This window comes from Eublepharis macularius, chromosome 12 (genome assembly GCF_028583425.1).
Source record: "Eublepharis macularius isolate TG4126 chromosome 12, MPM_Emac_v1.0, whole genome shotgun sequence".
Taxonomy (NCBI): Eukaryota; Metazoa; Chordata; class Lepidosauria; order Squamata; family Eublepharidae; genus Eublepharis; species Eublepharis macularius.
The window spans coordinates 80,469,592-80,478,957 of record NC_072801.1 but is presented as its reverse complement, the minus strand read 5'-3'; the positions used below and the strand labels follow the sequence as shown (position 1 = coordinate 80,478,957).

At 61.7% G+C, this 9,366-nt stretch overlaps 1 protein-coding gene across 1 annotated transcript; it reads left to right on the top strand.

The window, feature by feature from the left end:
- Window positions 1-276: 276 nt before the first annotated feature.
- On the top strand, window positions 277-5,867 carry ZMYND15 (zinc finger MYND-type containing 15). The gene is given in 12 exon segments (XM_054994567.1): window positions 277-613; window positions 797-1,019; window positions 1,727-1,882; window positions 2,020-2,252; window positions 2,355-2,690; window positions 2,782-2,898; window positions 3,273-3,361; window positions 4,085-4,223; window positions 4,355-4,474; window positions 4,625-4,683; window positions 5,335-5,495; window positions 5,696-5,867. Coding segments are annotated over 12 exon segments (2,142 nt in total).
- Window positions 5,868-9,366: the final 3,499 nt, after the last annotated feature.

Genomic DNA, 9,366 nt, shown 5'->3' with positions numbered 1-9,366 from the left:
GGGGCAGCCCTGGAGGTCTGGGGGCTCTGATGGGGAGGTCATGGTTGGTGACAAGTGGGGCACGATGTGGAAGAGGCTCAAATCACCCCCTCTCCGCTCCCCCATCAAGGGTATGAGGGAGGGTTGCCCTGGTCCAAGGAAAATGTACTCTGCACATGCTCAGAAGTCTTCTTCCACATGCCCCAGGGCATCACCCTGGCACTGGAAAGAGGTTCTGGGTTAAGCCCTCGTGATGACCAAAGGGTTAGATGGTCTCACATCCCTCCCTCCCCAGACATGGAGTTTGTCACTGGCTACCGGGCAGAGATTCTGGACTTTGCTGAGTTGCTCTTTGGCTGGTACCGGCGGTTCCTCCTGGACGCAGCCTGCCGCAGGGGCAGCGAGAGGCGCAAGCGACAGGAAGGCTCCCTCCGCCGCTTGCCCCCAGACCCGGCCCTTTGGGTCTTGCATGTGCTTTGCAACCGGTCGCTGGCGTTCACAATAGCGGACCCTGGCCAGCAGGCAGGGGGCCGCTTCTACAGTGAGGAGGCTCTGGTGCTGAGGGACCTGGACCGCTTCATCACCTTCGTGAGCACGGGTGAGGAGGAAGAGCAGGCTGCGACCCCGGAAACAGGTAAGCGGCCCGGGGGGGGGGCTCCTTTGGCCTGCTGGCCGTCCTCAGAGGGGGCCAACGAGTGTGAGCAAAAGCCCCCCCCCTCCCCGAGGGCCACTGGCTGCACCGCAGGCCGCTCAACATACACCACCCCCATGGGCGGGTCTGGGTCTGGGAGCAAGCCTTTCCTCCCTCCCTCTGCAGCCCCGCCTCTCTGGCGCGTGGACCGCCTCTTGCTGCTGACGGATGAGCACGGCACCATCCTGGGCTTTGACTTCTTGCTGGGGGGGCCGTGGGGGGCCTCTGGGCAGGAGCCCCTGGAGCCTCGTGCCCTGGCCCTTCTCTGCCACAGCATGACCTGCCCACTGGGGGCCGGGGAGGCCCGCAGGCCCAGGCTGCTCACCGTGGGAGACCCTGCCTTGCACAAGTGAGTTTTTCCTGGAGCTCAGGCAGCCGGGCAGGCGGACAGCCCCTGCCCTGCTCTGTGTGTGTGTGTGTGTGTCTGTGGGGCAGCCACGCTGGGGGGAGTACACGGAGGTGCTGGGAAAGCCCCTTCTATGGCCAGAGGGCATCAGGGGCAGCCCTTTTGAGACGCCCTCACTCCTCGGTGGAACATGCACTTCCGGGTCGGCTCCCCTCCCTTCCTCCCCCCCCCTCCCTGCAAACAAATAAATAAATGAAATAAAGGGATGTGACCTCACAGCGCCCGCACCGGGCTGACAACTCTTCTCTTGTAAAAGGATCACCTTTGTCTTGTTGGCTGTTTGCGCCACTCCAGAAAGACTACCTCTGGATATGGAGGATCGCCTTTAGTATAGCCAGGGAGAGTCCTGCCCTTCATGCCCCGGCCTAATCCTCGTGTAAAGCTGTCCGTGCCTGCGGGCACCACGAGGGCCTCTGGCGGCGAACTCCCCCTTCTAGAAGCCCCTTGTGTAAGGAAGTCTGTCCTGAAGCTCCCGCTCGTCAGCTTCATTGGCCGCCCTCCAGCTCTAGCCTTTGGGGAGCAGGAGAGAGCGAGCGAGTCCTCCCTCTCTACCCCGCCGTGTGCAATGTGGACACCTCCGTGCCGGGTGTTTGGAGACTGCCACCAGCACGCCCAGGCCTCCCGCCTCTCGGCTCCCCTTCTTCTTGCAGGTCCCTGGAGCCGCTGCTGTCCCGGCTGGGTGTGAAAATGAGCAAGGGGCCGATGCGGGGCTGGGGGCCCAAGCCGACGTTCACCTTCCCCACCACTCGCGTGCGAGCCTGCCACGTGTGCAAGCGGCACAGCTTCGAGGGCCAGGTCACCGCCTGGTGAGCAGAGCCGCGTCCCGGCGCGCTCCCATTCGCGCGGGCAAGCGCGCCCCGTCCCGCCTCGCCTGCGCCCCTGGCGCGGGAGGCAGCCGCGAGGCCCCTTTTGCGCAGAGCCCTCCCGGGGCGCCGCTCCGCAGGCCTCCTCCGGGCACGCGGGAGGGAGCCCCGCCGCGCCCTCAGCAGGCCTCCCTCTCCCTGCCCCTCCGCAGCCAGCACTGCCGCGCCGTCTTCTACTGCTCCGAGCGCTGCCGCAAGCTCGACTGGAGCCGCAGCCCCGAGGACACCGGGCACCAGGCGTGGTGCCAGCGCATGGCGGCCTACATGGGCCGCGCGCGGGAGCTGGCCAGCCTGCCCTTCACCTTCGCCGCGGGTGAGCGCCGGCCGCGGGGGCGGCCCGAGGGGGCGGCCGGGGGACCGGGGCCTGGACGGCCTCCCCTCGGCTCCGCTCTGCTCTGCTCTCCCTTCCCCGCAGAGGCCGCGAGCGACAGCTTCAACAAGGAGGTCTTCCTGGCGGCGCGGGGCCTGACCCGCGGCTACTGGGCGGCCGAGAGCATGCTGGTGCGCGCGCCCGACTACGGCCTGGGCCTGGGCCTGCGCGGCCGGCCAGAGGAGCCGGCGGCCGCCTTCCTGCGCAGCGGTGAGAGCCGGGGCCGGGCCGGGGCCGGGCAGCGTCTGCCTGCCTGCCTGACCGACCGACCGACCGACCGCCTTTTCCTCGCAGGCAACCCCTTCGAGGGCCTGCGGCCGGAAGGAGGGACAGCCCTGCCCGCCGCCCCCGCCGAGCCGCCGGCCCCGCGGGCCTTCTTCGGTGAGGCTGCCGGGAAGAGGGAGCGGGGGGGGCCCTCTCTGCGGGGCGCGGCGGCCGGCCACCCGCCGCTGACCCTCCCCTCCACCCGCAGGCTCGTGGAAAGACTACTACCAGTGGCGGGGGCTGCCCCTGGGCGCCCCCCTGGCCGTCCTCCTCAGCTACCCGCTCACTGCCTACTACATCATCACCCAGCTGGCCCCCCAGCACTGTGAGTACCCCAGGGCCGCGATGCCCACTCCCACGGCCGGAAGGCTGTGGAAGCCTGGCCCCGACAGGGAGGCCCCGAGGCTGCAGGCTGCCACGCTGCGCCCAGTCTTTGATTGGGGCCAACCATCTTGGCCCCAAAGAGTGGACCCTTGGCAGGAGATGCCACGTGGTGCCCAACCCCCGGGGCGGCCTGAACATGCCTGGGCATTCAGTCCATCCTTGCCTGTATTTCTTTTTACCTACACAGCGGAGGGGGGGGGCTGCTGACCTTTGCCCGCACACGCACCCCTTGCCTTGTAGGCTCTTTCCTGAGGTCTGTTCTGGGCTGGCCCCCTCGGCCTCCTCCTCAGAGAGTCCCAACCCCCGCCCTTTCAGTTCCAGAGCTGAACATCCTGAACAAGCAGTCCCTCAAGATCCACGTGGTAGAGGCCGGCAAAGAGTTTGGGGTTCTTATGGTCTTCTGGGTAGGTGAAGGAGTCCCAATGTGGGGCAAAGAGAGGGGGGCAGAGTGCCAGGCACTGATGGGGGCCTTGGCCCAGCTGGTCAGACACTTGGTGAGGGAAGCAGACCACGGGCACCATCTGCCACCCAGAGGAGGCCTATCAAGGTCTCTCCGACTGGCAGCCGCCTCCCAGGCCTCAGGCAGAGGACACTCCCTGGCCCCTTGCCCCCCCCCGCTCCCGGGCAGTGGCCTTTCAAGACTGTTTGGAAACTTGGTCCAAACTCAGCAGTCACCCTTTGGACCAGGGGGGGGCCACCGGGGGGGGGCGAGGGGGCGGTATTTCCCCAGAACTTACTGGATTTGACTTTGTTTTCAGGCCCTGTCCAAAGCGCCGGCCTTTGTCTACCACATCCCAGCGGTCCCCTGTGGACCACCTGCTTACCCAAACCTGCCCCTCAGTTACGGCTTCCTTCACAGACCTCTGTCTGGGTGCCCGCAGAGTCTGGCCAGGGGTCACTGGAGGAAGGCCTCTGACCTTGGCAGCGATTTGCTTCTGCAACTTCTTCCCCAGCCAAGCCTCACGGGGCACCAACTGGGATATCTTGGAGGGGCCAGGCTGCGGGCTGCCACCCCTTTTGCGGAGTCTTGGGATCGCAGATGGATGATGTTTCTTAACTACTGCAGGTTTTGTTGCTCGTTCTGACTCCTTTCAACCCCCCCCCCCGCTCCATTCCTCCCCCCCCAGGAGCTTTCAGTCCTGCTTCCCCACGTCTCACTGGAGCTGCTGTTTGTGGGGGACACGCTGCCCCCTGAACTGGACGGCCAGCAGTTTCTGCTGCAAAGAGATGTGAGTCCCGCCTCCCTTCTGATTTCTCCCAGCAGCTGTATGCCTTTCTGTGCAGATGGCGGCGGGGCTGCTGCCGCCCCGCCTGCCCCCAGTGCAGACAGCCAGGCCTCCTCAGTGTAGGTGAGGGCACTGGAATAAATGCATGTCTCCCACCCCAGGAGGAGCAAGGAGTCTCTGTCCAGTCTGGATTAGCTGCCAGATCCAAAGTGGGTCGCAGGGAACTGCAGATGGGCTTTAGTGCCCGCCCGTACCACCTCTTGCAAGCACCCAAGCCGGACCTGGTAATTGGTAAGAGGAGGTGGGAAAGACCCTTGGAGGGAGGGGGAGCAGGGCCTGGGGAGCAGAGGAGTGGGGCTCCCCGGCCAAAAGTGGGGCAGAGGGGAGGGGGGGAGGGGAGTCTGGGTCTGGTTGCTGACGGGATGCCCCCCTCCTCTCCAGGATTCAACTCCGGCTTTGCCCTCAAGGAAACGTGGCTGAGTTCTCTGCCGCGGCTCCAGGCAAGTCCACCCCGCACCCATCCCGCAGGTCCCCAATGCCCTCCTCAAACAAACCCCCTTCTACAAAGAGCTCCTTTTTACCCAAAGATGTGCACGCTCCTAAATCACATCATGTCCTCATGTGCAACTGCTGAATCAAGCAGTTTTGCCAAAAACAGGTAAAATGTGTTTAACCTGGCAAGTCAGTTTTCAGTACAGTTTTCAGCTTAAGAGTTTTGTCAGAATGACTCAAGAGGTATTTATAGCCAAGACTTTCTATCAAAATTTAAGGTTTAAGTTCACCATTTCAAAATCTGAGGCTTCAAATGGGAATTCTGGAGGTGCGGGGTTTTTTTCTCTGCTAGGTGTGATCGGGGCAGACCCATGGGGCACTGTCGTGTTTGGGCCCCGTGAGAAAAGAGAACAAGGTGCAGAGGGAAAAGAGTTTTGTCATGATAGACGCCAGTGTGTTTCACCCGTCGCTTCCTCAGTGGGGGGATCTGCAGAGCAGCCCTCTCTGGATCTCCCCCCCCCCGTCGATCTCCCCGGCTTCTGCCCTTCTCTCCTGCTGCTGGGCTCCGTGAGGACAGCCCTGACCCTGAGCGGAGACGCTTTCTCAAGACAGCCCCCCGCCCTCTTCACCCTCCACTCTCTTTCTGCCTGTGTCTGCAGTCCCTCCGGGTCCCCGCCTATTTCACCGAATGCAGCGAATACAGTTGTGCCGTGGATGAGGCTGCTGTGTCCATGGCGACGGGGGGCAGTGCCAGCCCTGCCCACATGAATCCCTTCCGTTCACCCTTTCGCCAAGCTGGCATTGACAATGCAATGCCCTGGTGAGTAGTCCTGTCGACTGGCTGCCCTCTGGGGCCACGCCTTCCCATCCTGGGTGAGCTGGCATTGGTGACCTCTGACCCCACTCTGCTGAGAGCTGATAGGGTGGCCCAAGCACAGAGCGCCCTCTGGAAGACTCTTCCATCCTGCTTATCCATTTGGACCACCCCGTCCTGTTGCCCTGTTGACTTCTCTTCTCCAGGTACGACAATGCCTTCGTCTTCCATCTGATATACAAGGCAGCCGCCAGCAACCACCGGCAGGTCCCTGCCCCTCTTTCCCCGCCCCTCCCAGCCAGCGGGAACTCAGAGCCGACACGCAGCCGGCGCAAGGAGAGGAGGCAGATCCGCACAGGAGGGCGCCGGCGCAAGTGATGATGTGGGGAGGGAAGAAAAGGAAATAAACCATGGTGCCTCCGTGCTCCTTTGTACACCTGAGTTGACAGACTGCCCGAAGCACCCGTTCCTTTTGTCCACCCATCTGCAGGGAACACTTCCCCTCTGGAATCTGTTTCCAGTGACCAGGCTGAGTCCTGGAATGAAAAGTTGTTATGAAGCAGGAAAAAAATTAGACCTAAGAGGTGAAACGGGGGGGGGGGCACTTCTGAGCATGAACCTTTGAATGAGGGACTAGGACAGTGATGGCGAACCTTTTTGAGCCCGAGTGCCCAAACTGCAACACAAAACCAACTTGTTTATTTCAAAGTGCCAACACTGCAATTAAACCTGAATACTGAGGTTTTAGTTAAGAAAAAACAACTCATACAGCTGTCCGAACTAATTAACATATCTCACTCACTCAGGAGCCACGAATGAAAGTAAAGCAAGTTAAATCAAAGCAGCTTACTCTTCTTTAGAAAGCCAGCCCTAGCAGCCCGGCTGCTGCCTCCGCTTCCTGCTGCTAAAGAGACCGGCAGCAGGGAGGCAGCCTTGAGGAAAAGGAATCACGTGGGCAGGGCCAAAACCCATGTGATCTCTGCTCAGAGCTACTGGAATGCTGTTCCAGGCGTTCCCCCTCCAAATGAGCCCTGGACCTAGCGATTGGCGACTTGGCTCGTGTGCCCACAGAGAGGGCTCTGCGTGCTAGCTGTGGCACGCATGCCATAGGTTCGCCATCGCTGGACTAGGAGCTCCTAGGCCAAGGAGTTGGATCAGAGGCAGGCTGGAGCCCACCACCTCTCACGTGAAAAGACAGGCCCTCTGCACATGTTCAGAGTCACAGAGTCGGGGGCTACATTGTGCCTTACCATCAACTGCTCTGATAACAGTAAACTGCAGAGCTGAAGAAGGGATTATGCTGCTGCATATGGGCATTCTGAGCATATGCAGAGCGCCCTTGCCTTCACCATGTTATAACCACTTGAATCCCAAACAAACTCAAATTCCTTTCAGAAACGGGGTTGGATTCAGCCAGAGTTCTCACTCCCCTCCTTCCCACCAGCAGAACAAATGGTCGGATCCAGCATACTAGTCTGCACTTTCACAAACTACACTCCTGACGCTTTCTACCTTTCTCCATGACGTACAGAAACCCACCCTCTGGGACTCCTTGTTAACAGCCGCACGGAGGAAATCCTGAGCTGCCTGCTTTTCTGTGCCCCCCACCAGCACTTACTTTACCCACCAGCATATACAGAGGAGGAGGGGATCCTCTCTAGCTCCGCCCCCCCCAGGGCCCATCCGTCACAAGACTCGTTGGGGCCCTGCAGCCTGGGGGCAATTGGGGGCACCGCGTGTGTACGAGGTTGGAAGTTTGGCAGGGCAGGCCCTTGCCGAGGGCTGCCTCCCTCCTCTCAATTCCAAGCCAGGGTTTCCGTGCCTTTGGGCGGAGGCTGCAGGGAATACCTGGCTGGCCCCTCCCCTCCTGTCCAGCCATCTCCTCCCAGGGATCTTGGGGGAGGGCCGTTGAGAGGGCCCCCTGGCTGCACCAGCAAGGGGGGAGGAGGAGAAGAGACCCAGGTCCCAAGATCACGGGCAGGCATTCGCCCGCTCTTTCCCAGCTCTGGATCGCAGCCCCAGCCCAAAGCAGCAGCCCTCCACAAATGACCCCAGGGTGTCCAAGGCAGGGCCCTTGTGAACGGAAGCCTTCCCCACCCTCCCACACTGATTCTGACGGGGGTCCGCGGAGGAAGGGCTCTACCCCAGCTTTCCCACTTGTGGAAGGAACGACGCTTGCAGACGGGGGGGGGAGTGGAGGGGGATGGGAAACTGGCCAGGGACAGTAAGTGTGTGTGCGTGCACCTGCAGCTGTGTGAACACTTCCTGGTTTCCAAGGTGGGGCTCCCTGTGTGTGGCATATGCGTGCCCTTGATGCGGCGCAGTGCGCAAAAGCAGCCAGCCTGGAGGTGCTGTGGTATCCTTGCTATGGGCAGAGTGGCCTGGGGGCTCGATTCTCAGGCAGCTGAACCCAGGGTGGCTCCCCCCCCCGCCTTTCCAGTGCCCGCTTAGCAGCAAAGCAGGGATTCAGGCCCAGGGGGCTGCTGGTTATGTGGAGGGGGGGTGGGGGGTGGCGTGGCTCTGCGGTCCTGCCGCACGAACATGTCCACGCAGCAGGAAGTTGAGGCTCCCGCGGACCCTCTGCCGCAGTCTTTCCAGGCCCACCCAGGCCGCCCGCAGTTCAGGGGAAAGGGGTTCCTTGGGATGCCCAAGGAGCCTCGTGAGCACATAGGCACGCCCATGAAAGCGGGCCTGGGATGAAAAGGGCGCAGGAGGAAGGGGACCAGATCCAGCGGCCCCAGTCCCAAGCTCCTGTAAGGGGGAACAAGAAAGGGAAGGGCTGTTGCCTGGAGCCCTGGGAATGGCCCTCTGGCCCAAGGTGGATTTCAGCTGCCCAGACCCCAGAAGGCCACCAGCAGCATTTGCTGTTCAGTTGCCTCTGGACACGGAGGTTCTCCAGCCATCACGGCAATTGGCCATTCACACTCACCCTTGCCTACCCGGCAGGGTTGCTGTGATGATAAGATGGGGGTAGGTTGATGTGGACTGCCCAGAGCTCCTTGAAGGAAGAGTGGCACAAAATTTTACTCAATACTAATGCATGCTGTGACAGTGAGGTCCACAAGTTAATTGTACATTGTGTGAAGTGCTGTTTGTTTAACCTGCTCCATATTCTGCCTCCTATCCAAAGGGCCCAGTTGGCAAACCCCTCCTGCACTGCCCTTTGCCCATCAGTAGCACACGTATACTCCTGCGGGCAAGACTCCTTCCCCCAGGCAAACTCACTTCCCACTTCCTTCACGGAAGGTGCACTGACTCGCCACATTCCATGTCCAGCTTTGGTTGCCAACTCCAGCTCAGAAAATTCATGGAGCTTTGGGGAGGGCGGAGTCTGGAGAGGAGAGGAAGCTCGGCAGGGTGCGCTCCCACTCTAGGACTCCCAAGTCCCCATGACTCTATAGAGCACCACCAAGTTCTCCCACCAAAGCGGCCATTTCCTCCAGGAGAACTGATCTCTGTGGCCTGGAGACCTCCCGGCTCACCCCCAGGCTGGTAACCCCTCAAGCAATTGGAATATTGATAAATATTCTGTAAGAGCCCATCAGCTGGGGCGGGGAGGGGGGGGAGTGTCTTAAGGAGGCACTACCCAAGGTGGCTGGCCTGGTCAGGGGTGAGCCTGAGGTCGGGACAGAGCCGCCCTTGCTCCAGTCTCCGGCGGGTCCCCTCATTTCCCTGCCCTTTGGGATCCAGGCAGCTGCCCTGCAGAGGTAGAAAGCGAAGGCAGCCAGTCTGGAAGACGCTGGCCTAGGAGGGGGTGCGGGACTCAGGGCCACGGGATGGCCTCGCAGCCTCTCCGCCTTGGCCGGGCCTGGGGGGGAGGAGGAACAGCCGGGGGGGGGCATGCCCTGCCCGCTCTTCCAGCCCTTTGCCCGCCTTA